Source organism: Taudactylus pleione, unplaced genomic scaffold (genome assembly GCF_031769625.1).
Source record: "Taudactylus pleione unplaced genomic scaffold, aTauple2 ptg001719l, whole genome shotgun sequence".
NCBI classification, from domain to species: Eukaryota; Metazoa; Chordata; class Amphibia; order Anura; family Myobatrachidae; genus Taudactylus; species Taudactylus pleione.
This window is the reverse complement of record NW_028286116.1, coordinates 7,677-35,360: the sequence shown is the minus strand read 5'-3', so window position 1 is coordinate 35,360 and position 27,684 is coordinate 7,677. Positions and strand designations below refer to the sequence as shown.

General features: G+C 46.6%; 1 protein-coding gene across 2 annotated transcripts; it reads right to left on the bottom strand.

Annotated features, from left to right (window-relative positions):
• Positions 1–313: 313 nt before the first annotated feature.
• PHGDH (phosphoglycerate dehydrogenase) lies at positions 314–27,384 on the bottom strand. Of its 2 annotated transcripts, none has more exons than XM_088464610.1 (12): positions 27,053–27,384; positions 18,633–18,784; positions 17,674–17,739; positions 17,539–17,593; positions 16,586–16,684; positions 13,616–14,153; positions 13,436–13,584; positions 6,374–6,526; positions 4,611–4,743; positions 4,391–4,515; positions 3,821–4,016; positions 314–529 (listed from the first exon to the last, which is right to left on the bottom strand). In XM_088464610.1, the coding sequence occupies exons 1-12, from the start codon at positions 27,191–27,193 to the stop codon at positions 402–404; spliced, it is 1,935 nt and encodes a 644-aa protein (XP_088320736.1). In that variant the 5' UTR covers positions 27,194–27,384; the 3' UTR covers positions 314–401. The 2 variants fall into 2 exon arrangements, with proteins under 2 accessions (XP_088320736.1, XP_088320737.1); XM_088464611.1 differs by having other exon boundaries at positions 14,021–14,153; positions 27,053–27,379.
• Between the last annotated feature and the right edge of the window lie 300 nt (positions 27,385–27,684).

The window sequence follows — 27,684 nt, the reverse complement described above, 5'->3', positions numbered from 1 at the left end:
GGCACAGTCACCTCCCTGTGACACCAGATGATGGGATCCCCCCTCCCATACACGGTATAAGGCACAGCCACTTCCCTGTGACACCAGATGATGTGTGGGAGCTATATTTACTAAAATGCGGGTTGTTAGAAGTGGAGATGTTGCCCATAGCAACCAATCAGATTCTAGCCATTATCTTCTGGAAGGTGCTAGATAAATGATAAGTTGAATCTGATTTGTTGCTATGGGCAACATCGCCACTTCTAAAAACCCAGACTTTATTAAATATACCCCTGGTAATCTCTCAGACACACTATGGATTGTTGTAGCAGAATCTTGTATTTTTTAATGTGAAAGATATGAGCCCAAAATTCTCAGTATTACTTTAATAAGGAATAAGAGGAATGTGGGGCTGCCATTGGTCAGAGTGTGATCTGTACGCAGGATCCCAGGAGAGACAGATCCGATAGAGGAGCAGAGATCCCGGCCACACTGTACGCGCCAGATGTATGGAATGTTTGTAGATGACTCCCAGAAGCAGAGAGTACCTCTGTAAGATAAGAGAATAGGGCTGGTAAGATGGGAAGGAAGGAAGGTAAATATAAAGAAGTAACTAATCAAGATAATATAAGTTACAGGACAAAATCACTGTTACTCTATGATGAATCACAGGTGTAATGCGCTATGTGTGGTAATAAGGGACAAGAGAAAATTCTGTGCACTAACCACACCCGGTGCGATGCCATTCCTGCCCTAACCACACCCGGTGCGACGCATTTCCTGCCCTAACCACACTCGGTGCGACGCCATTCACGCCCTAACCACACCCGGTGCGACGCATTTCCTGCCCTAACCACACTCGGTGCGACGCCATTCCTGCCCTAACCACACCCGGTGCGACGCCATTCCTGCCCTAACCACACCCGGTGCGAAGCCATTCCTGCACTAACCACACTCGTTACGACGCCATTCCTGCACTAACCACACTCGGTGCGACGCCATTCCTGCCCTAACCACACCTGGTACGACACAATTCCTGCCCTAACCACACTCGGTGCGACGCCATTCCTGCCCTAACCACACCCGGTGCGGCGCCATTCCTGCCCTAACCACACCCGGTGCGGCGCCATTCCTGCCCTAACCACACTCAGTGCGACACCATTCCTGCCCTAACCACACACAGTGCGACGCCATTCCTGCCCTAACCACACTCACTGCGACACCATTCCTGCCCTAACCACGCTCAGGGTGACGCCATTCCTGCCCTAACCACATTCAGGGCGACGCCGTTTCTTCCATAACCACATCTAGTGTGACTAAGGGGTCTGATGAAGCCCACCACCACTGCTCAGAGCAAAGCTGCTTCTGCCACAACTGCAGAAAGGTTTGTTCAATAAAAAGTATTACAGACATTTAGGGCAGTTTCATGTTCGGGGTAGAAGCAGCTCAGGTGTATCAGGTATGTGATATTTATTACCGCAATAAGAGTTTGTGTTACTTCTATAATGGGCAAATAGAATTATTTTACTTCTGACTATAATGATGTCACCCAGACGCCTTATATACAGACCAACACTATTGCCAATCACTGAATATTTTAAAGTAAGGTGTCCGATACCTTGGCGTTATTGTGGCACAATTAGCCAGATTCAGAGAAGGACGCAATGGCGAGATTTACACAGCCAAGCAATTATCGGCAATCTGCGCTCGCATCTGAATCGCTCTTTCTATGCGTCAATGTACATAACCGTCGTTGCTTACAGCGACTATTTACTTGCAGTGTGATTTACATTCAGGTAGCGTTTGGGAGAGGTAACGGGGAAGTGGTGCAAAAACAAAAAGGTGTGTTGCGACCATTTTCGGGGTGTTTTGTAGCCAGGGCCGGTGTGAACAGTCAATTAGCCTTCTGCAGCAGGGAGGTGCCGGGCTGGAGAGGCACCGCCACCTGCTCCATTTGCCAGATGCCCGCTGAGATTTTGTTACCAGCGGGCACCCGGCGGTTCCTTCCCTGCAGTCAGAGGCTGGAGCTTACTCCTGAGCACTGCTTCCGACTCCAGCAGCGTGTGTAAGGAGAGATGTCATGATGTCTCTCCAATAGTCCCAAGCGTGAGGTGCTGTATCTTGATGTGTAAGGGGCACTACTACTGTGGGCATTATGTGTAAGGGGCACTACTACTGTGGGCATTATGTGTAACGAGCACTACTACTGTGGTCATTATGTGTAACGAGCACTACTACTGTGGTCATTATGTGTAACGAGCACTACTACTGTGGTCATTAAGTGTAACGAGCACTACTACTGTGGGGATTATGTGTAAGGGGCACTACTACTGTGGTCATTACGTGTAAGGGGCACTACTACTGTGGGCATTACGTGTAAGAGGCACTACTACTGTGGGCATTACGTGTAAGGGGCACTACTATTGTGGTCTTTATGTGTAAGGGGCACTACTACTGTGCTCATTATGTATAAGGGGCACTACTACTGTGGGCATTATGTGTAAGGGGCACTACTATGGTGGGCATTATGTGTAAGGGGCACTACTACTGTGGTCATTATGTATAAGGGGCACTACTACTGTGGGCATTATGTGTAAGGGGCACTACTACTGTGGTCATTATGTATAAGGGGCACTACTACTGTGGTCTTTATGTGTAAGGGGCACTACTACTGTGGGCATTATGTGTAAGGGGCACTACTATGGTGGGCATTATGTGTAAGGGGCACTACTATGGGGGGCCGGCCTGCCCCTCAGCATCAAGCAGTATCGTCTGCAGCCTGAGTGACAGTCACTATAGAGACAGAGCACTGTGCGAGAGAGACTATGACGCAATGTGCAGCTGCGCTTCCTATGATGTCATACCGCAGCATCTCCATAGGTCATGGCCAAGGTCCTGTCTGATCCACCAGAAGAGCTCAGCACCGCTGGGGTCCAAAGTTAGAACTGTATCGCAATCCGAGGCTTGGTGCTTATGAGAAATGTGGTCAAACACATGTGGGGGTTTGACCGCAATTCTGGCTTTGGTGCATCCCGCCCCTGATATCTATGACACACAGTGCTACATGGTAATTGTCCTTATATGGTGGAGAAGGTCCTCTGGAGTGTAATGTATTTTGTTATGCAGTTTTCCCCTTTCCTTACCCACTGTTTTACTTTGAGGCTCTTTATCTTTCCATATAAAAAAACCCTGTATACAGGGGCAGTTGTATTGCTTGGAGAGAAGCAGCCAAGGAGACGATAACTCGGAGTCATATACATTACCGCAATAAATATTTAGCACCATATGCTAACCCTACACAGTGGTATGTTCTTAAGCTGGTCACACATCTAAAGATTATCTGACCAACCAGCCAACTAGCTGATTGGTTGGAATGAAAACCTGGTAAGGTGTGAAAGCAAATGACAATCAACAATTTGCTCCCAAATGCTGGAAAATGGACAAAAACTGTTGATTGTTAAATGTTTGATCTAAACAATTTGTTCAAACTTGTCTGACGCCATTTTCATCTGTTTTCTGGCATTTAGGAGCAAATTGCTGATCATCAGTTACTTCCATACGTTACCAGATTTTCATTCCAACCAGTCAACTAGTTGGCTTGTTGGACAGACAATCTTTAGATGTGTGACCAGATTTGCAGACGGGGGAGGAGTTGAGCGGTAAAAGACATTCGTTTAGGTTGGGGAGTAGGAGAACATAGATAGGTGTAAGATTCAGGAGAACATGGAATTAGGTTGGTAAGACTCAGATGACTCACCTAGAACCCATGAGGACTCACCTAAAACCCATGAGGACTCACCTAAAACCCATGAGGACTCACCTAAAATCCATGAGGACTCACCTAGAAGTTTAGGGAGATTTGTCTCACCAGACCACAGGAGCAAAGTCCCGTTTAGAGACACTGAACTTCGGAAACGTGAGGGTCCAATCTGTATCAGGCAGGGTACGTTGTCACTCAAAGAACCAACTAGATTTAGCCTATCTGCCGACACCTCCAACCTGGTCTCCACCAAGTCCGCAGAGTGTTGAGAAGTCACCTGATAAATGTAAAAACAGAGGCAGTGGCTCATTGAATGGGTCATAGAATTAGTCGAAAGTGGCACTGAAGGAAGAAGACCTTCTTGTCTATTAGCGAGAGGTGGCAATAATCAGATTTTAGGGCATGGGGCTAATATTATGGCTAGATTATTGCCTAAAGATTAGAAAAGTATAGAAGACCCTGCGCTTTTCATTCTTTGTGGTTTTGTAGTCAGAATTGGGGTGTAGAGAACTTCCACATCTAAAGCACTAAATTATTATATGGTCTTAGTGTTCACCATGAGCATTCCCGGTTTGCAAATGTCCCAGAAGAAAGAGCACTAGATAGAATGATGAAGCTTATTGCATTGCTGGGAATGTCGTGGTCTGTTACCTGGATTCCCACATCCTTGGCAAACAGGCAGGAGTTGACCAGGTTGACTTTCATGTCTGAGTTCTGGAGAAGCCCGATGGTGACTGCGGAGCACAGGAATGAACCGGAAGTTCTCAGAGCATCACCTGGTGCAGACACAAGATATATAAATATATGTGCTCAGACTCTCTCAGCACCCTTATTTCTGTAGGTTCCCCTTATCCTGGCCATGTCTTCTTACCTGTAGTGGTCAGTTGGACCTCTCCGTTGACTTTAGGTGATAAGTGGTAAAGGACAGTACCCAACGCCTCACCCAGCTTTATCCATGGCTTAGTCTCTGGGGAGAACGCCTTGGAGAGAGAGGGGGCATTGACCTGTGAAGTGTATAGAACAAGCATCTCATTAGAGAACCTCAAGTACAGGTCAGTTATATAAAAGAATGGCTCCCAACATCCACACACATATATACATGTACTGTAGTGACCCAAGCCTAGCTGCTGGGGGATAGGTAGAGGACCTGCCAGGCTGCCTAGAACGTTGCAGTTACGGGGGCAGGATGGAGAGGAGCAGCAGCCAATCCCTTTACTAGTACATATCTACCCAGTCTGTAATGGCTGATAACAGAGAACAGTAGCTCACACTCGGCTAGACAGTGAATATCTAATTTTGCGACCATTCATATTAATTTTCTTTTCAGCTTTTTTAGGTTTCTGGGAGGATGACGCTTCAATATCTATGGCTTGTTATTACTATAGTGACGGCAGACAATGCACCTGGGCTGCGTTTCACTGTAAAATGCTGTTCACACTTATTTCACACTTCGTTTTGTTGAATGCACTTATGCACAGACTCCATGCTGCTGCTCTTTCAGGCTAGCTTCATTCCCTGTACCAAGATGGCCGCTGACCTAAGTACTGTGTACCACCTAGCTCCAGAGAGACCCGCTAATACCCATTGTGTCTGATGCTGTTAAAGTTCTCCTGCATCCACTCACCGGTCAGTGAGCTGTATGATATCCCGCTCCGCACAAGCTCGACTCCATCCTGACCAAAGTGCATATAACAGTGAGTACGGCTGGATGCTGTGTAACATCAATAAACCGCTCTACTGGTTAAGTAACTGCACTGTACATAGTTATGGAGTTATTAGCTGGTATGTACAAGTACTCTGCTAAATTCACAGGTCTGTACACACATCTCCTCAACCGGTTATGGGCCCAGACACATACATTTAGGTACACAAACCCAGGCCATTGGAACGCCCGAGTTTGTACACAACACCACAGAACTAAAGAGATCAGTGTGACTGTGAACGGTATACCTGTCAAACCGTAAGGCAGGTGTCCTAAGGCGAGCTCAGGGAGGACAGAAAGCTCTTGTGGAGCAGAAGGGCAGGATATCCTTAAAACCTGGAGTGTAATGGCAGAGTTTGGGAACCTCTGCACCAAGAGAATTCTGATAAATGGATTTGCTGCTCCCAGTAATTATAACATTAGTGTTCACAGGGTTTCGAATGAGAAACAGGGAGAACCATAAATAATGGAGAGCGGTCAAACAAATCCAAAGGTCTGAACTGGTCCATGCACCGATCTTTACCTGTTATTACCTCCATAGAGTGACAGAAAAACCAGTACAGTCTCTCCCATCACTGGTCACTCTCAGCCTATTCCCCAAATCATGTCACCTACACCGTGACTCCAACACAGATTCATATAAGTCATGGGAGAATCCATCCCAATAACTTCTGATGCATCTGCTGACTGTCCCGCTGTCTGACTGTCCCCCTGTCTATCTGTCCCTATAACGGCTGCATCATTTTTGCTTTGGGACTTTAGAACACTTTTTCCTTATGACTTACACAATCTCCTGCAGTGCTGAATTTCCCACACCACCCTCTGCTGGATGCACTGTGCTATAGCACTATGCTGGCCAATGCACACTGCTAGCTGAGCAATACTCAGGTGAATACTTACCCCATCTGAGGGGAGACCTGCAGTATACTCACCGCACCCATCAGAGCTCGTTCCTTCACCAGATCCACAATCTGCTGCGCAATCTCTTCCCCACATCGGTTCTGCGCCTCGTCTGTGCTGGCCCCCAGGTGGGGGAGACTGATCACTAGTGGGTGGTCTACCAGAGTCCGGTCCCGCGGAGGTTCCTGAATAACAGAGACACTATCATTCAGGACTAGGCCCTGATCCTTATAATAACATGCCCCCTCCCCCAATGTGTCAGACAGAAATCCCAATATCACCCAGGACCCCCATTACAGACAGGACACCTCCTCTCCTCCTGTGATATAAGCCTAGTTACCAGGGTACCATCCAGACTTACAGTGAGGCAGGGGCCGGTCCTATATGTATAATGTGTATTCCCAACCTACAGGTCTCAGTCACACACCCATCAGAGAGGACAACTCCAACTTCATCTATATACACTGTATAGCCAAAATAGCCAGCACTCACGTACTGTATATTATTCCAGCTTAGAGATACTTATTCCCAAAGATTTGTCTGCAATTGCATCTGTGCAGGGCAGATGTGTCCACATACTGTACACCTTTCCTAAAATCGAGCCGCGTCACCAAGTGTGCCTTGCCTTTTAATCTATGTATTATCCACGCCTTGTGATTTTTCTTAAAATTTGCTACGTTAATCTGATACTTTATATGAGTACTTTTTCAGGAAATATTTTTTGGGATCTATTTAATCGCTACTTGTCGTGGTGCATCTCAGCCGTGACAGCATCTTGTGCCAAATGAAGGAAAAAAGGAAACGTGTATAAGGACTAGGGGTGTGCACCGCCACTTTTCGTGTTTTGTGTTTTGGTTTTGGATCTGGATCTTTATTCGTGTTTTGGATCTGGATTGGTTTTGCCAAAACCACCCTTCCGTGTTTTGGGTTCTGGGTTTTGTGTTTTGGATCTGTATTTTTTTGAAAAAAAGCATAAAAACAGCTAAAATCACAGAATTTGTAGGTTTTTCTGCTCCTATGCTATTATTAACCCCAATAACCTTAATTTCCACTCATTTCCAGTCTATTCTGAGCACCTCACAATAGTGTTTTTATGTCCAAAAGGTTGCCCCGAGGTAGCTGGATGACTATGCTAAGCGACACGAGTGGGCGGCACAAACACGTGACCCATCTAGGCGTGAAACTGCAGTGGCAGACAGGATGGCATTGAAAAACTAGGCCCCAAACTGTACATAATGCAAAGAAAAAAAAGAGGTGCAAGATGGAATCGTCCTTGGGCCCTCCCACCCACCCTTATGTTGTATAAACAGGACATGCACACTTTAACAAACCAATCATTTCAGCGCCAGGGTCTGCCACACGACTGTGGCTGAAATGATTGGTTCGTTTGGGCCCCCACAAAACAAGCTGGCAATTAATCTGTCCCTGCACAAACTGGCTCTACGGAGGCAAGATGTCATCCTCATCCTCCTCATCCACCGATTCCTCACCCTCTTCAGTGTTGTGTACATCCTCATCCTCACAGAGTATTAATTCGTCCCCGCTGGAACCACAGGTCCCTCTGTACGTTCTGGAGGCTGGTCTCCCTGGAAGAGTTGATAATTCATTTTATGAACATCCTCTTCTCCACATTTTGTGGAAGCAACCTCCTACGCCTTTCGCTGACAAGGTTCCCGGCTGCACTAAACACTCTTTTGGAGTACACACTGGAGGGGGGGCAACTCAGGTAAAATAGAGCCAGTTTGTACAGGGACCTCCAAATTGCTTCTTTTTCCTGCCAGTACAGGTACGGACTGTCTGACATGCCTACTTGGATGCTGTCACCGATGTAATCCTTTAACAGACAGACGCACGCTTGTCGCTGCTGCTTTGAGGATGCAGGTGGAATCTAGACGGGATTTGGAACCGGGGACACACTACCTCCATCAATTGTCTAAATCCCACTGCACTAATGGCGGATACTGGACGCACGTCTAACACCAACATAGCAGTCAAGGCCTCAGTTATACGTTTTGCTTTAGGATGACTGCTGTCGTACTTCATCCTCATCGCTAGGGACTGTTGGAGGGTCAATTGTTTAGTAAAAGTAGTGATGTTCCTACTTCCTCTCTGGGATGATGAACAACTCCCAGCAGCAGCAACAGCACTAGGAGGAAGTGGTTCTTGATCTTTCCCTATTTTATTTTTATCAGAGAAAGTTTGGTCCTCCATTTATGTTATATTGATATATACGTGCGGCTAAAGCGCACACCAACACAGAAAATATTTTTTTATTTTTGCTGGAGAGTAGTGCACTTTGTGGGTTACACCACCCTTTAAGAAATGAGCCAGCCGGCTCTTTACTTATGACACAGGCGCACGCTTGGCACTACTTTGTTAATGCACGTGCGGCTACTGCGCACACAATTCACAAACACAGAAAATATATTATTTTTTTAGCACTTGGGGGGAGCACCCCTGATGGACAGAGCACCCCCTGGACAACACTACAGCACCTCTTTAGGACTGGGACACTGCACAGGACTTTGGAGTGGACACAGCCCCTATGGAGAACTGACTGCACAACACAGTCCAGCCAGCCCCTATGGACTTTGAAGTAGTGGACACAGCCCCTATTAACAACAGCAGCACAGCACAACACAGCCAGCCCCTATGGACTTTGAATTAGTGGACAACAGCAGCACAGCGCAGCACAGCACAACACTACTCTGCACTACACAGCCCAGCCAGCCCTAACTCCCACCCTCCCTCTTCACTGTCCACAGCCGAGTGAGAAAATGGCGCCGACGCGGGTACCTTATATAGGATCCAAAACCCGCGAGACTGGGAAGGCGGGATGATGACGTTTTGCCTCGATTTCAGATCCGAGTCAGGCGGGAAAAGTCGAGCCTGATTTGGATCTGCCTCAGATCGGGGGGGCTCGGGGGGGTTCGGATTTCAGAAATCCGAACCCGCTCACCCCTAATAAGGACACATCTGTACTACAACATAGACAATAAGAGAGCAGGTACACCATATAATACATTTCTTATAACTCTAGTGGTTGTATGGTATGCCTGCTCTCTTATTGTCTATGTTGTATGTAGTGCTAATGCTGGGCATATACTATACACTGATCTGTCTATCACTAATGCTGGGCATACACTATATACTTATCTGTCTATCACTAATGCTGGGCATACACTATACACTGATTTGTCTGTCACTAATGCTGGGCATCCACTATACACTGATCTGTCTATCACTAATGCTGGGTATACACTGATCTGTCTATCACTAATGCTGGGCATACACTATACACTGATCTGTCTATCACTAATGCTGGGCATACACTATACACTTATCTGTCTATCACTAATGCTGGGCATACACTATACACTTATCTGTCTGTCACTAATGCTGGTTATACACTATACCATGATCTGTCTGTCACTAATGCTGGGTATACACTTATCTGTCTGTCTATCACTACTGCTGGGCATACACTATACAATTATCTATCACTAATGCTGGACATACACTATACACTTATCTGTCTATCACTAATGCTGGGCATCCACTATACACTGATCTCTCTGTCACTAATGCTGGGTATACACTTATCTGTCTGTCTATCACTAATGCTGGGCACACACTATACAATTATCTGTCTATCAATCGCTAGCTAGAGGAGGTGCATTGTTCATGTATGGGTATTACTTTGGTTGCGACCGACTGGCCGTGCGATTGCTTCCTTTTTCAGTTTCTCGGTCGTTAGGCGTACGACCGAGCGGCCGCTTACGACCGACTCTGAATGAGGTTCATAATGTCAAATGATCACATGTAAGATATAATAAGCCCAGTGTACAGATGTAAGGTATAATAAGCCTAGTGTACAGATGTAAGGTATAATAAGCCTAGTGTACAGATGTAAGGTATAATAAGCCCAGTGTACAGATGTAAGGTATAATAAGCCCAGTGTACAGATGTAAGATATAATAAGCCTAGTGTACAGATGTAAGGTATAATAAGCCTAGTGTACAGATGTAGGGTATAAGAGGCCTAGTGTACAGATGTAAGGTATAATAAGCCCAGTGTACAGATGTAAGGTATAATAAGCCTAGTGTACAGATGTAAGGTATAATAAGCCTAGTGTACAGATGTAAGGTATAATAAGCCCAGTGTACAGATGTAGGGTATAATAAGCCCAGTGTACAGAAGATATAATGAGCCTAGTGTACAGATGTAAGGTATAATAAGCCTAGTGTACAGATGTAAGGTATAATAAGCCCAGTGTACAGATGTAAGGTATAATAAGCCTAGTGTACAGATGTAAGGTATAATAAGCCCAGTGTACAGAAGATATAATGAGCCTAGTGTACAGATGTAAGGTATAATAAGCCCAGTGTACAGATGTAAGGTATAATAAGCCTAGTGTACAGATGTAAGGTATAATAAGCCTAGTGTACAGATGTAAGGTATAATAAGCCCAGTGTACAGAAGATATAATAAGCCTAGTGTACAGATGTAAGGTATAATAAGCCTAGTGTACAGATGTAAGGTAGAATAAGCCCAGTGTACAGATGTAAGATATAATAAGCCTAGTATACAGATGTAAGGTATAATAAGCCTAGTGTACAGATGTAAGATATAATAAGCCTAGTGTACAGATGTAGGGTATAATAAGCCTAGTGTACAGATGTAAGGTATAAGAAGCCTAGTGTACAGATGTAAGGTATAATAAGCCTAGTGTACAGATGTAAGGTATAATAAGCCTAGTGTACAGATGTAAGGTATAAGAAGCCTAGTGTACAGATGTAAGGTATAATAAGCCTAGTGTACAGATGTAAGGTATAATAAGCCTAGTGTACAGATGTAAGGTATAATAAGCCTAGTGTACAGATGTAAGGTATAATAAGCCTAGTGTACAGATGTAAGGTATAATAAGCCCAGTGTACAGAAGATATAATGAGCCTAGTGTACAGATGTAAGGTATAATAAGCCCAGTGTACAGATGTAGGGTATAATAAGCCTAGTGTACAGATGTAGGGTATAATAAGCCCAGTGTACAGATGTAAGGTATAATAAGCCCAGTGTACAGATGTAAGGTATAATAAGCCTAGTGTACAGATGTAAGGTATAATAAGCCTAGTGTACAGATGTAAGGTATAATAAGCCCAGTGTACAGATGTAAGGTATAATAAGCCTAGTGTACAGATGTAAGGTATAATAAGCCTAGTGTACAGATGTAAGGTATAATAAGCCCAGTGTACAGAAGATATAATGAGCCTAGTGTACAGATGTAAGGTATAATAAGCCCAGTGTACAGATGTAAGGTATAATAAGCCTAGTGTACAGATGTAAGGTATAATAAGCCTAGTGTACAGATGTAAGGTATAATAAGCCTAGTGTACAGATGTAAGGTATAATAAGCCCAGTGTACAGAAGATATAATAAGCCTAGTGTACAGATGTAAGGTAGAATAAGCCCAGTGTACAGATGTAAGATATAATAAGCCTAGTATACAGATGTAAGGTATAATAAGCCTAGTGTACAGATGTAAGATATAATAAGCCTAGTGTACAGATGTAGGGTATAATAAGCCTAGTGTACAGATGTAAGGTATAAGAAGCCTAGTGTACAGATGTAAGGTATAATAAGCCTAGTGTACAGATGTAAGGTATAATAAGCCTAGTGTACAGATGTAAGGTATAATAAGCCTAGTGTACAGATGTAAGGTATAATAAGCCTAGTGTACAGATGTAAGGTATAATAAGCCTAGTGTACAGATGTAAGGTATAATAAGCCCAGTGTACAGAAGATATAATGAGCCTAGTGTACAGATGTAAGGTATAATAAGCCCAGTGTACAGATGTAGGGTATAATAAGCCTAGTGTACAGATGTAGGGTATAATAAGCCTAGTGTACAGATGTAAGGTGGTTGTTTTATAAACTTATGGGGACATTGTGTAGTGGCATCCTGCAATTGGTTTCATCATATTGAGATGTAATTTAGAACCAAGGATGGGGATATGGATGGGGATATAGCAATTAATTATTTATCTACTTGAAACACAGTTGTAGCACCCTATATAGTGATTTAGAGTTTTGTAAGGGATATGTGCCACAGGATTTGATATACCAAAGAGAACACATCATTACCCCATAAATATAGGAGCAGTCACTTCATATAGAACGATAAGGCCATACCCGATATATTTTACGTGTTATAAATATAAACATGGAATTGTGGGCCTGATTCAGACCCGGTCACAAGCACTGAGCACTCGCAACCGGGCCGATGGTGGCCCACAGCGCATGCGCGCGACGGAGCCGGCTCCGTCGTGCATATGCGCGAGACCCGGTTAGCGACGGGCACTCCGTCGCTCCGGGTCTCGCGCCAAAGGGGGCGAGCTGTCGATGTTGAGTGACAGCTTGCACCCTTTGGTGGGAGGGCCGGGTGGGTGGCTGCCCAAACGGAGGCGTTCCCATGAGAATGCTTGCCGTTTGGGGGCGGCCCCACTGACATCACCTGTTTGAGCCGAAAGCTCTCTGGGGCTTGCGGCCACGAGACCCTACCACAAGGGTCTCATCACAAGCCCGATGGTCAAGACCATTGCGACCATCATCATTGCCTCTCGCTATAGCTGTGGGTGGTTACCCACAGCTATGGGAGCGGCCAGGAGGCCGCTCCAAGAAAAAAAAAAAAAAAAAAAAAGCCCGGCATGATTCAGGCCCTATGAGCGGACACAATATTTTAAATAATTGTTTTTGGTTTCACTTATATCACAAATACACTCCTGCACTTTCTATTTCGCTGGTTTCAGATTTTAAAGAATGAATTAAAAGTTATATTTTATTTATCATTTTAGTTCTTGGGTCAACTAAATAGTGAATCTTTAATCACATAATTCTATATACCAACCGTCCGCGAGTGCCCCTTGCTGGAATACTTTTTTTCAGTTTTGTTTGTACATATTAAATTGTTCCTGGGTGCACCTCCCCATTAGAAATGGTATACATAAAGATAACTTAATAATTGGGGAATTATAAAGGTCTGTGCGGCCGATTCGAGCCCTCTTCTTTGTGTAAGGGGTAATACAGTCCCAGCTTACCTCGGAGAAGACATCCAGCCCAGCACCTCCACATTGGCCACTCTCCAGTGCCCGCAGTAATGCGGCTTCATCAATAATCCCCCCCCGGGCACAGTTGATAACCTGAACTCCACGTTTACACTTTGAGATTGCGGCATCATTTATTAGACCTGGAGAAACAGAGAATGCTGAGTACCCTACCTGTGGTGGAGGGCAGGAGAGGGGTATGTACAGTGCTGAGAATACCTGTGGTGGAGGGCAGGAGAGGGGTGAGTACAGTGCTGAGTATTCCTGTGGTGGAGGGCAGGAGAGGGGTGTGTACAGTGCTGAGTATACCTGTGGTGGAGGGCAGGAGAGGGGTATGTACAGTGCTGAGTATACCTGTGGTGGAGGGCAGGAGAGGGGTGTGTACAGTGCTGAGTATACCTGTGGTGGAGGGCAGGAGAGGGGTGTGTACAGTGCTGAGTATACCTGTGGTGGAGGGCAGGAGAGGGGTATGTACAGTGCTGAGTATACCTGTGGTGGAGGGCAGGAGAGGGGTGTGTACAGTGCTGAGTATACCTGTGGTGGAGGGCAGGAGAGGGGTGTGTACAGTGCTGAGTATACCTGTGGTGGAGGGCAGGAGAGGGGTATGTACAGTGATATAATCACACTGCTCCCAGATTTCTTCCAGGGGAAGTTGTTGAACACCAAACTCAGCTGTCACCTCTGGGGGGATGATTGGGTCATAGCCGATGGTCTGTGGGGGAAAGGGTGATAATCATTAGAGTAATAATGAGAGAGGGTGGAGGGGACATTGGGTGTGGTAGGGGGGACACGGTGTAAGGAGACAACAAGCACTTTTATATACAGATGAGCCGATGGCAGTTGCAGTATAAGAGAGGTCATGTGACACAGAGGGGCTCATTATGGAGATTCAACCCAGTTATGTAAAAAAAAAACCAAGATGTAAAATACATTCAGTGAGATATCCAGCACCAATGTCTAAGGTCAATGTATGGCAAGATGTGCCCAGCTCTGCACCTGTAGTACAGGTATAGGTCAGGTGTACATCACTGACACGTCCTATAGTACAGGTGCACTATCAACCAATCAGAAGTCATCGGCTGCTCGCTGCCCGGCCGCACTCCTCAGTACTATCCTGTACTGCTCACATCCAGTCTGTATCCAAATCATCTCCAGAAGTCACTGCAAACACTAAGGGGCCCAATTATCATGGACTATTTGTAGCATATTCCCAGAAAAACACCTGTTTCAGGGGATATTCACAAATACTGTATTTAGTAATGCAATGCATTATGGGGGGACCGCAGCAAGTATGTATGCTGCTGTACTTCCATTTCCGACAGCGGCCACAGCTCCCATTGCTTTCTATGGGGTATATATGATGCCGTCGGATTTATCAAGTTCCGGAATATGGCGTCGTGCCACTGTGGCTAATGGGATACACATCATAAAAACTAACCGCGAGAGGGCTCCAGAGGAAGCCTTCATGGCAATGGCCACCACACATGCGTGGTCTGTAGACCAGAGCACCTGTCCCTGCAGCACAGAGCAGAGCATTGCATCATGGTACAGGACAGCACAGCACAGAGCATTGCATCATGGTACAGGACAGCACAGAACAGAACATTGCATCATGGTACAGGACAGCACAGCACAGAGCATTGCATCATGGTACAGGACAGCACAGCACAGAGCAGAGCATTGCATCATGGTACAGGACAGCACAGCACAGAGCAGAGCATTGCATCATGGTACAGGACAGCACAGTACAGAGCAGAGCATTGCATTATGGTACAGGACAGCATAGCACAGAGCATTGCATCATGGTACAGGACAGCACAGCACAGAGCAGAGCATTGCATCATGATACAGGACAGCACAGTACAGAGCAGAGCATAGCATCATGGTACAGGACAGCACAGCACAGAGCATTGCATCATGGTACAGGACAGTACAGCACAGAGCAGAGCATTGCATCATGGTACAGGACAGCACAGCACAGAGCATTGCATCATGGTACAGGACAGCACAGCACAGAGCATTGCATCATGGTACAGGACAGCACAGCACAGAGCATTGCATCATGGTACAGGACAGCACAGCACAGAGCATTGCATCATTGTACAAGACAGCACAGCACAGAGCAGAGCATTGCATCATGGTACAGGACAGCACAGAACAGAGCAGAGCATTGCATTATGGTACAGGACAGCATAGCACAGAGCATTGCATCATGGTACAGGACAGCACAGCACAGAGCAGAGCATTGGATCATGATACAGGACAGCACAGTACAGAGCAGAGCATTGCATCATGGTACAGGACAGCACAGCACAGAGCATTGCATCATGGTACAGGACAGTACAGCACAGAGCAGAGCATTGCATCATGGTACAGGACAGCACAGCACAGCGCATTGCATCATGGTACAGGACAGCACAGCACAGAGCATTGCATCATGGTACAGGACAGCACAGCACAGAGCATTGCATCATGGTACAGCACAGCACAGAGCATTGCATCATGGTACAGGACAGCACAGCACAGAGCATTGCATCATGGTACAGGAGAGCACAGCACAGAGCATTGCATCATGGTACAGGACAGCACAGCACAGAGCATTGCATCATGGTACAGGACAGCACAGCACAGATGGTACAGGAGAGCACAGAGCAGAGCATTGCATGATGGTACAGGACAGGAGAGCACAGCACAGAGCAGAGCATTGCATCATGGTACAGGACAGCACAGCACAGAGCATTGCATGATGGTACAGGAGAGCACAGCACAGAGCAGAGCATTGCATGATGGTACAGGAGAGCACAGCACAGAGCAGAGCATTGCATGATGGTACAGGAGAGCACAGCACAGAGCAGAGCATTGCATCACGGTACAGGAGAGCACAGTACAGAGCAGAGCATTGCATCATGGTACAGGACAGCACAGAGCAGAGCATTGCATGACGGTACAGGAGAGCACAGCACAGAGCATTGCATGATGGTACAGGAGAGCACAGCACAGACCAGAGCATTGCATGATGGTACAGGACAGCACAGGGCAGTAGAGATGGATGCTGGTGCGTTGGGGGTACTAAGAGTATGGAGCAGTGTGTGAGGAAGGATAATGGGAGCAGTGAGACAGAATTAGGGGTGTTGTGTTCCTCACCCTCATTTGGAAGGACTGCATCCTGATAGCCACTTCCTTCCCGATCCGCCCAAGGCCCAGAATACCGAGGGTCTTCCCATGCAGCTCAGAGCCCATGTACTGGGGGGGAGAGGACAATGTTATTACAGAGGGTCTTCCCATGCAGCTCAGAGCCCATGTACTGGGGGGGAGAGGACAATGTTATTATTACAGAGGGTCTTCCCTTGCAGCTCAGAGCCCATGTACTGGAGGGGAGAGGACAATGTTATTATTACAGAGGGTCTTCCCGTGCAGCTCAGAGCCCATGTACTGGGGGGGGGGAGAGGACAATGTTATTATTACAGAGGGTCTTCCCGTGCAGCTCAGAGCCCATGTACTGGAGGGGAGAGGACAATGTTATTATTACAGAGGGTCTTCCCATACAGCTCATTGCCCATGTACTGGGGGGGAGAGGACAATGTTATTATTACAGAGGGTCTTCCCGTGCAGCTCAGAGCCCATGTACTGGGGGGGAGAGGACAATGCTATTATTACAGAGGGTCTTCCCATACAGCTCAGAGCCCATGTACTGGGGGGGAGAGGACAATGTTATTATTACAGAGGGTCTTCCCGTGCAGCTCAGAGCCCATGTACTGGGGGGGAGAGGGCAATGTTATTATTACAGAGGGTCTTCCCGTGCAGCTCAGAGCCCATGTACTGGGGGGGAGAGGGCAATGTTATTATTACAGAGGGTCTTCCCGTGCAGCTCAGAGCCCATGTACTGGGGGGGAGAGGACAATGTTATTATTACTGTAACACTCAGTCTTATGAGACCACTGCACTAAAGCCCATAACCACGGCGTCAGGCGACTACATTGTGCGTAACTAGAGATCTCGCTGCGAGACCGGTTCCTGTCCTTACTGTACGGCAGACGGTCTACACTGCTACCCCCTTCCCCTATACTGGTGACAGATTGTGAGCTGTAGGGTCACACCTTCTTGCGGTCCCATTTCCCCTGCTTCATGGATGATGCTGCTTGAGGTATCTGTCTGAAAAAGAGACAGGACGAAGGATTAAATGAGATCAACCCCGATCCCCCCTGTTCTTCCCCTGGGTCCCTTCCACCTACCTGGAGAGGCTGAGGATGAGCCCACACGTCAGCTCTGCGGCACTGATGCTGTTCCCGGTAGGCGTGCTGCAGGCAGAGATGTATTAGTATAACATATAGGGGCAACCGGCTCAGTCACAATAGGTGTCAGCGGAATGTGAAACGGAAGATCATTCAACAGCGAGGGCAGCGGTATACGTGGTAACAGTATGCGCAGGGATAATGGCGGCACCAGCTACGGCTATGACATCGGTAATCACAGGGCTCACTAGAGGAGCAGTACTGAGACTCTACACAGTGGTGCAAACGGGGTTCACTTATGGAAACAAGTCCAGTGCTGACGTCATCCCGCCAGGGCGCCACTACAGAGAGGTGGATACCACGCAGGAGCGCACTCCCCCCTAATACGATGAGACGTGGAGGGAGGAGCCGGCTATATGGAGTGTGACAGACGCAGGGACCGTATTTGCTGGATATAACTGTACTGTACAGATGCGCCCAGTTACATTGTGGCTGATCGCACCACAAACAAGCGCACGCTTTGCACCATGCGATTCCCTGCGCCTGCATACACTACGGTAACTATGGTGTGCACTGCAATCGCACAGCGCATTCCTATGGAGGTGCAGGCACAGTGCGCGTATCTGCTTGTGGGCGCGCGTCTAGCACTATGCTGGCCATATTTGTAGCTGCCATGATGGAGAGGATGTCCCCGGAGGTCTGTATACGGGGTGATAAGGGGCCTCACTCTATTATAACCTGCTCCCCTCCTGTCCGCGCCGGCGCCCTGGGCTTCTAATACAGTAACAGCCGTGTAATAATTCCCAACTGATAAGATTAGTCCTTCAGTCCCTACACTCAGTCCCTACACCAATGACCAAGCCCTGCACAGAATAGTTCCCCGATGTCCTGACCCCCAGCACAGGGTTACACGGATTTACCCCCAGTAAGGGCCAATGCACCTAGTGACGCTCCCTTACTTCATAACAATGATCCCATTCTTTGTGGCGGCATCAACATCCACATTGTCCACTCCAGTCCCTGCTCGTCCCACCACCTTCAGCCTGGTCCCTGCTGTCAGGACGTCCGAGGACACCTTAGTGGCTGAACGCACAATGAGGCCATCATAGTCCTGTAGGGACAGGGAGCGAAAAGTCATAGCATCAGGGGAAACACACACAGTACACTGACCGGACATGTGATTACTCTATACATCACTATAGTCAGGTCACACTTACAGTATACTGACCTATGGTGACTCCATACATCACTATAGTGAGGTCACACTTACAGTATACTGACCTATGGTGACTCCATCCATCACTATAGTGAGGTCACACTTACAGTATACTGACTCCATACACCACTATAGTGAGGTCCGGTCACACTTACAGTACGCTGACCAGACATGCCAATACTCCATACATCACTATAGTGAGGTCCGGTCACACTTACAGTACGCTGACCAGACATGTGAATACTCCATACATCACTATAGTGAGGTCACACTTACAGTATGCTGACCTATGGTGACTCCATACACCACTATAGTGAGGTCCGGTCACACTTACAGTACGCTGACCAATTGTGATCGGACATGTGAATACTCCATTCATCACTATAGTGAGGTCCGGTCACACTTACAGTACGCTGACCAGACATGCGAATACTCCATACATCACTATAGTGAGGTCACACTTACAGTACTCCATACATCACTATAGTGAGGTCTGGTCACACAGTATGCTGACCAGACATGCGAATACGCCATACATCACTATAGTGAGGTCACACTTACTGTACGCTGACCTATAGTGATCGGACATGTGAATACTCCATACATCACTATAGTGAGGTCACACTTACAGTACACTGACCTATGGTGATCGGACATGCGAATACTCCATACATCACTATAGTGAGGTCCGGTCACACTTACAGTATGCTGACCTATGGTGATCGGATGTGCGAATACTCCATACATCACTATAGTGAGGTCACACTTACAGTACGCTGACCTATGGTGATCGGACATGTGAATACTCCATACATCACTATAGTGAGGTCACACTTACAGTATACTGACCTATGGTGACTCCATACATCACTATAGTGAGGTCACACTTACAGTATACTGACCTATGGTGACTCCATACATCACTATAGTGAGGTCACACTTACAGTACGCTGACTCCATACACCACTATAGTGAGGTCACACTTACAGTACTCCATACATCACTATAGTGAGGTCTGGTCACACAGTATGCTGACCAGACATGCGAATATGCCATACATCACTATAGTGAGGTCACACTTAAAGTACGCTGACCTATGGTGATCGGACATGCGAATACTCCATACATCACTATAGTGAGGTCCGGTCACACTTACAGTACGCTGACCAGACATGCCAATACTCCATACATCACTATAGTGAGGTCCGGTCACACTTACAGTACGCTGACCTATGGTGATCGGACATGTGAATACTCCATACATCACTATAGTGAGGTCACACTTACAGTACACTGACCTATGGTGACTCCACATCACTATAGTGAGGTCCGGTCACACTTACAGTATGCTGACCTATGGTGACTCCATACACCACTATAGTGAGGTCCGGTCACACTTACAGTACGCTGACCTATTGTGATCGGACATGTGAATACTCCATACATCACTATAGTGAGGTCCGGTCACACTTACAGTACGCTGACCAGACATGCGAATACTCCATACATCACTATAGTGAGGTCACACTTACAGTACTCCATACATCACTATAGTGAGGTCTGGTCACACAGTATGCTGACCAGACATGCGAATACGCCATACATCACTATAGTGAGGTCACACTTACTGTACGCTGACCTATGGTGATCGGACATGTGAATACTCCATACATCACTATAGTGAGGTCACACTTACAGTACGCTGACCTATGGTGATCGGACATGTGAATACTCCATACATCACTATAGTGAGGTCCGGTAACACTTACAGTACGCTGACCTATGGTGATCGGACATGTGAATACTCCATACATCACTATAGTGAGGTCACACTTACAGTACGCTGACCTATGGTGATCGGACATGTGAATACTCCATACATCACTATAGTGAGGTCACACTTACAGTACGCTGACCTATGGTGATCGGACATGTGAATACTCCATACATCACTATAGTGAGGTCCGGTAACACTTACAGTATGCTGACCTATGGTGATCGGACATGTGAATACTCCATACATCACTATAGTGAGGTCCGGTCACACTTACAGTACGCTGACCTATGGTGATCGGACATGTGAATACTCCATATATCACTATAGTGAGGTCACACTTACAGTACGTTGACCTATGGTGATCGGATGTGCGAATACTCCATACATCACTATAGTGAGGTCACACTTACAGTACTCCATACATCACTATAGTGAGGTCAGGTCACACTTACAGTACGCTGACCTATGGTGATCGGACATGTAAATACTCCATACATCACTATAGTGAGGTCCAGTCACACTTACAGAATGCTGACCTATGGTGATCGGATGTGCGAATACTCCATACATCACTATAGTGAGGTCACACTTACAGTACGCTGACCTATGGTGATCGGACATGTGAATACTCCATACATCACTATAGTGAGGTCACACTTACAGTATACTGACCTATGGTGACTCCATACATCACTATAGTGAGGTCACACTTACAGTATACTGACTCCATACACCACTATAGTGAGGTCCGGTCACACTTACAGTACGCTGACCAGACATGCCAATACTCCATACATCACTATAGTGAGGTCCGGTCACACTTACAGTACGCTGACCTATGGTGATCGGACATGTGAATACTCCATACATCACTATAGTGAGGTCACGCTTACAGTACACTGACCTATGGTGACTCCACATCACTATAGTGAGGTCCGGTCACACTTACAGTACGCTGACCTATTGTGATCGGACATGTGAATACTCCATACATCACTATAGTGAGGTCCGGTCACACTTACAGAATGCTGACCTATGGTGATCGGACATGTGAATACTCCATATATCACTATAGTGAGGTCACACTTACAGTACGCTGACCTATGGTGATCGGATGTGCGAATACTCCATACATCACTATAGTGAGGTCCGGTCACACTTACAGTACGCTGACCTATGGTGATCGGACATGTAAATACTCCATACATCACTATAGTGAGGTCCAGTCACACTTACAGAATGCTGACCTATGGTGATCGGATGTGCGAATACTCCATACATCACTATAGTGAGGTCCAGTCACACTTACAGTACGCTGACCTATGGTGATCGGACATGTAAATACTCCATACACCACTAAAGTGAGGTCACACTTACAGTACACTGACCTATGCTGATCGGACATGTGAATACTCCATACATCACTATAGTGAGGTCAGGTCACACTTACAGTACGCTGACCTATGGTGATCAGACATGTGAATACTCCATACATCACTATAGTGAGGTCCGGTCACACTTACGGCGAATAATACATATTCTGTGTAAGTAAATTTACTGTCATTGTTTAGCACACAGGTTTTCAAACTCGGCCCTCAGGACCCCAAACAGTGCATGTTTTTCAGGTCTACTCATAGAATCATAAGGGAAATAATTAAATAATTAGCTCCACCTGTGGATCTTTTAAATGTGTCAGCGAGTAACGAATACACCTGTGCACCTGCTGGGTGACCTGGGAAATGTGTCAGTGAGTAATGAATACACCTGTGCTCCTGCTGGGTGACCAGGGAAATGTGTCAGTGAGTAATGATTACACCTGTGCACCTGCTGGGTGACCTGGGAAATGTGTCAGTGAGTAATGAATACACCTGTGCTCCTGCTGGGTGACCTGGGATATTTGTCAGTGAGTAATGACTACACCTGTGCTCCTGCTCGGTGACCTGGGAAATGTGACCCGTGTGGGGTCCTGAGGACCGAGTTTGAGAACCTCTGATTTAGCAGATAGTAAGAAGTCACATGATAACGGCTGATAATGTAACAAGAGGAGAACATAGAGGCTTTAGCTGAGGGAGGCGGATACAGTACATGATACGTTGTTATCTATTACAGGGACAGTTACAACAAAGTAACAATGTAGGAACAACCTTTCGCTTTATGCTTGCACCAATGTGTAGTTCAGAGGTTCCCAAACTTTTTTGTATCACGGCTCCCTAGAGCAGTGTTGGCTAACCTTGACACTCCAGCTGTTGTGGAACTATATATCCCAGCATACCCTGCCACAGTTTTAGCATGCACTAATAGCAAAACTGTAGCAGTGCATGCTGGGTTATGTAGTTCCTTAACAGCTGGAGTGTCAAGGTTAGCCAACACTGCCCTAGAGTATCAGCATTGTATCACGGCTCCCTAGAGTATCAGCATTGTATCACGGCTCCCTAGAGTATCAGCATTGTATCACGGCTCCCTAGAGTATCAGCATTGTATCACGGCTCCCTGGAGTATCAGCATTGTTATCACGGCTCCCTAGAGTATCAGCATTGTATCACGGCTCCCTAGAGTATCAGCATTGTATCACGGCTCCCTAGAGTATCAGCATTGTATCACGGCTCCCTGGAGTATCAGCATTGTTATCACGGCTCCCTAGAGTATCAGCATTGTTATCACGGCTCCCTGGAGTATCAGCATTGTATCAGGGCTCCCTGGAGTATCAGCATTGTAGCAGGGCTCCCTGCAGTATCGCTCCCTGCAGTATCAGCATTGTATCACGGCGCCCTAGAGGATCAGCATTGTATCACGGCGCCCTAGAGGATCAGCATTGTATCACGGCGCCCTAGAGGATCAGCATTGTATCACGGCGCCCTAGAGGATCAGCATTGTATCACGGCGCCCTAGAGGATCAGCATTGTATCACGGCGCCCTAGAGGATCAGCATTGTATCACGGCGCCCTAGAGGATCAGCATTGTATCACGGCTCCCTAGAGTATCAGCATTGTATCACGGCTCCCTAGAGGATCAGCATTGTATCACGGCTCCCTAGAGGATCAGCATTGTATCACGGCTCCCTAGAGGATCAGCATTGTATCACGGCTCCCTAGAGGATCAGCATTGTATCACGGCTCCCTAGAGGATCAGCATTGTATCACGGCTCCCTAGAGGATCAGCATTGTATCACGGCGCCCTAGAAGATCAGCATTGTATCACGGCTCCCTAGAGTATCAGCATTGTATCACGGCTCCCTGGAGTATCAGCATTGTATCACGGCTCCCTGGAGTATCAGCATTGTATCACGGCTCCCTGGAGTATCAGCATTGTATCACGGCTCCCTGGAGTATCAGCATTGTATCACGGCTCCCTGGAGTATCAGCATTGTATCACGGCTCCCTGGAGTATCAGCATTGTATCACGGCTCCCTGGAGTATCAGCATTGTATCACGGCTCCCTAAGTTTAAACTTGTTCTTAAGAAATTAAAAATAATAAAGTAAAGTGAAGTAATTGTGCTACGGTCATCCTTAGGTTCTGTTATGTGGTGACAGGTTTGCACTTCTGTTTGCCTATTGACCATAAATCTTTTGATTTGGTGCTGGACCACCAACCTGAGGCACCCCTGCAAGTGTCCCGAGGCACCCCAAGGTGCCACGGCGCACAGATTGGGAACCACTGGTGTCGTTTATATGGATCTCAGATGGAGAGGGGAGGGGGGGGGGGGGGAAGCTGTGAAGTGTTTGTTTATATGATTGGAAACACTGGGCCTCATTCAGAGATCATGTACCCAAACCCAATAGCCTGTGTGTGAACAGGGTGTAATTCCCAGCGTTGCTCAGTGTGTATACACGGTGTAATTCCTAGCATGTATAGCATTTACTCTGTGGTATTCTATGCTCCCTGGGTACATGTACGTAAGGGGATCTAGCTGTAACCATATTCCCTGGGTACATGTACATAAGGGGATCTAGCTGTAACCATATTCCCTGGGTACATGTACAGAAGGGGATCTAGCTGTAACCATATTGCCTGGGTACATGTACAGAAGGGGATCTAGCTGTAACCATATTGCCTGGGTACATGTACGTAAGGGGATCTAGCTGTAACCATATTCCCTGGGTACATGTACAGAAGGGGATCTAGCTGTAACCATATTCCCTGGGTACATGTACGTAAGGGGATCTAGCTGTAACCATATTCCCTGGGTACATGTACGTAAGGGGATCTAGCTGTAACCATATTCCCTGGGTACATGTACGTAAGGGGATCTAGCTGTAACCATATTCCCTGGGTACATGTACAGAAGGGGATCTAGCTGTAACCATATTCCCTGGGTACATGTACGTAAGGGGATCTAGCTGTAACCATATTCCCTGGGTACATGTACAGAAGGGGATCTAGCTGTAACCATATTCCCTGGGTACATGTACAGAAGGGGATCTAGCTGTAACCATAATCCCTGGGTACATGTACAGAAGGGGATCTAGCTGTAACCATATTCCCTGGGTACATGTACAGAAGGGGATCTAGCTGTAACCATATTCCCTGGGTACATGTACAGAAGGGGATCTAGCTGTAACCATATTCCCTGTAGAAGCACTGAGCTGTTCTTACACACATTGTTGTTATTATGACATCTATATGACGCTTATCACGGCCCCTGACACCTGTCTGTTTGGTTTAGATGTAACTAGAAGAGGCTGCAATATTCTGATGTGTTTCTGCCTTGGTAGGGTAAATCCTTCACACCCCTCCCCCCTTTATCTGTTATACGGAATCAGAATTATTGTTACATTGTCTGTGTCACTGCTACACTGCTGTGTGTTATTGTTACACTGTTGTGTGTTATTGTTACATTGTGTGTCACTGTTACACTGCTGTGTGTTACTGTTACACTGCTGTGTGTTATTGTTACATTGTGTGTCACTGTTACACTGCTGTGTGTTACTGTTACACTGCTGTGTGTTATTGTTACATTGTGTGTTACTGTTACACTGCTGTGTGTTATTGTTACATTGTGTGTTACTGTTACACTGCGTCATTGCTACACTGCTGTGTGTTACTGTTACATTGTCTGTGTCACTGCTACACTGCTGTTTGTTATTGTTACATTGTGTGTTACTGTTACACTGCGTCATTGCTACACTGCTGTGTTATTGTTACATTGTCTGTCACTGCTACACTGCTGTGTGTTATTGTTACATTGTGTGTCACTGTTACACTGCTGTGTGTTACTGTTACACTGCTGTGTGTTATTGTTACATTGTGTGTTACTGTTACACTGCTGTGTGTTATTGTTACATTGTGTGTTACTGTTACACTGCGTCATTGCTACACTGCTGTGTGTTACTGTTACATTGTCTGTGTCACTGCTACACTGCTGTTTGTTATTGTTACATTGTGTGTTACTGTTACACTGCGTCATTGCTACACTGCTGTGTTATTGTTACATTGTCTGTCACTGCTACACTGCTGTGTGTTACTGTTACATTGTGTGTCACTGTTACACTGCTGTGTGTTACTGTTACACTGCTGTGTGTTATTGTTACATTGTGTGTCACTGTTACACTGCTGTGTGTTACTGTTACACTGCTGTGTGTTATTGTTACATTGTGTGTTACTGTTACATTGTGTGTGTCACTGTTACAATGTAACAAAACCCCACAGTAGTGTAACAGTGACACAATGTAACAATACAACACAGTGTAAGTGACACTGTAACAATAACAGTAGTGTAACAAGTGGCAGCCTGCAGAGGTTACACCCCCTCCCCTCTGGAGACCCCGCCCCTTCTCCTGACACCTCTCCCCTCTCTTGCATCAGACTGGGAAATGAATGAAGTTTTGGAGACTGCTGGGACCATACAGGAGACATCTGCACCGCAGAGCATTGCACTCTCTCATGTGTATTTATAATGACTATGTCCATGCAGAGCATTGCACTCGTGTATTTATAATGATTGTATGTCCATGCAGAGTATTGCTCCAAACGCTATATAACAGCCTCTGACAAGTTTTTACACTATGTATAATGACTCGGTAATCACTTATTCTGCAGATTACTACAATTGTATGACGTTTCCCTGCAGAACATCTCAGATTATCTACTGTGATATTATTTGGACCATTTGCTCATTAATCATTTCTTACACTATCACATTCCAGCTTACACTCATTCTGCAGACCATTGCGTCACTATTGCTACATTGCAGACCATTGCTACTTGATCCCAAAATTCTGCAGACCTCACCTTTACTGGTCTCACAAAGCTGCTGTGTCCCCTTATTCTACAGACCCTCAGACTGACATGCACTCATATTGCAGAGCATTTCTCCCCAGCCCCATTCTGCAGATCATTACTCCCCCTGCCCTGCTCAGTGCAGCATTGTTACATTGGGTTCTCATACCGGTATCTTGTAGATCAGCTCCTGGGGGGTCAGCCCTGGGCACTCAGTCACCTCTATCCCCCCCTGAGAGCGCAGAATCTGGGCACATGCAGGAGCCAGGCTGTCACTGATCAGGACACGTCTGATGTCACAGAAAGCCATGATGTGAGGTCTCTTTCTGGTAGTGTCTCTGTTACATAAGCCCTGAGCCTGCAGTCTCACTCTCCAGTACTGCAGTCTCTGCTGACACAGCTGCAATTATCCCAATCACATCCTAGCTGTTCCCTCACATTTTCTGATTCAGTGATTTCCAAATCTACACCCACTCTCCCTCCTCCTGACTGTCTCTCCACCCTCTCTCCCTCCTCCTGACTGTCTCTCCCTCCTCCTGACTCTCTCTCCACCCTCTCCCCCTCCTCCGGACTGTCTCTCCCTCCTCCTGACTGTCTCTCAACACTCTCTCTCTCCACCTCACTCCCTCCTCCTGACTCTCTCTCCACCCTCTCTCTCTCCTCCGGACTGTCCCTCCAGCCTCTCCCCCTCCTCCGGACTGTCTCTCCCTCCTCCGGACTGTCTCTCCACCCTCTCTCCCTCCTCCGGACTGTCTCTCCACCTTCACATTCTTTTCCTCACTGACTGTCTCTCCTCCCTTT

Bases quoted from the DNA above. Each gene is read 5' to 3' on its own strand.
- PHGDH (XM_088464610.1), bottom strand. From the start codon at position 27,193: ATGGCTTTCTGTGACATCAGACGTGTCCTGATCAGTGACAGCCTGGCT. The intron at 18,785-27,052 runs GTATGAGAACCC...CTGTCCCTACAG, and splicing joins AGCTGATCTACAAGATACCG to GACTATGATGGCCTCATTGT. The intron at 6,527-13,435 runs GTAAGCTGGGAC...TCTGTTATTCAG, and splicing joins GGCTGGATGTCTTCTCCGAG to GAACCTCCGCGGGACCGGAC.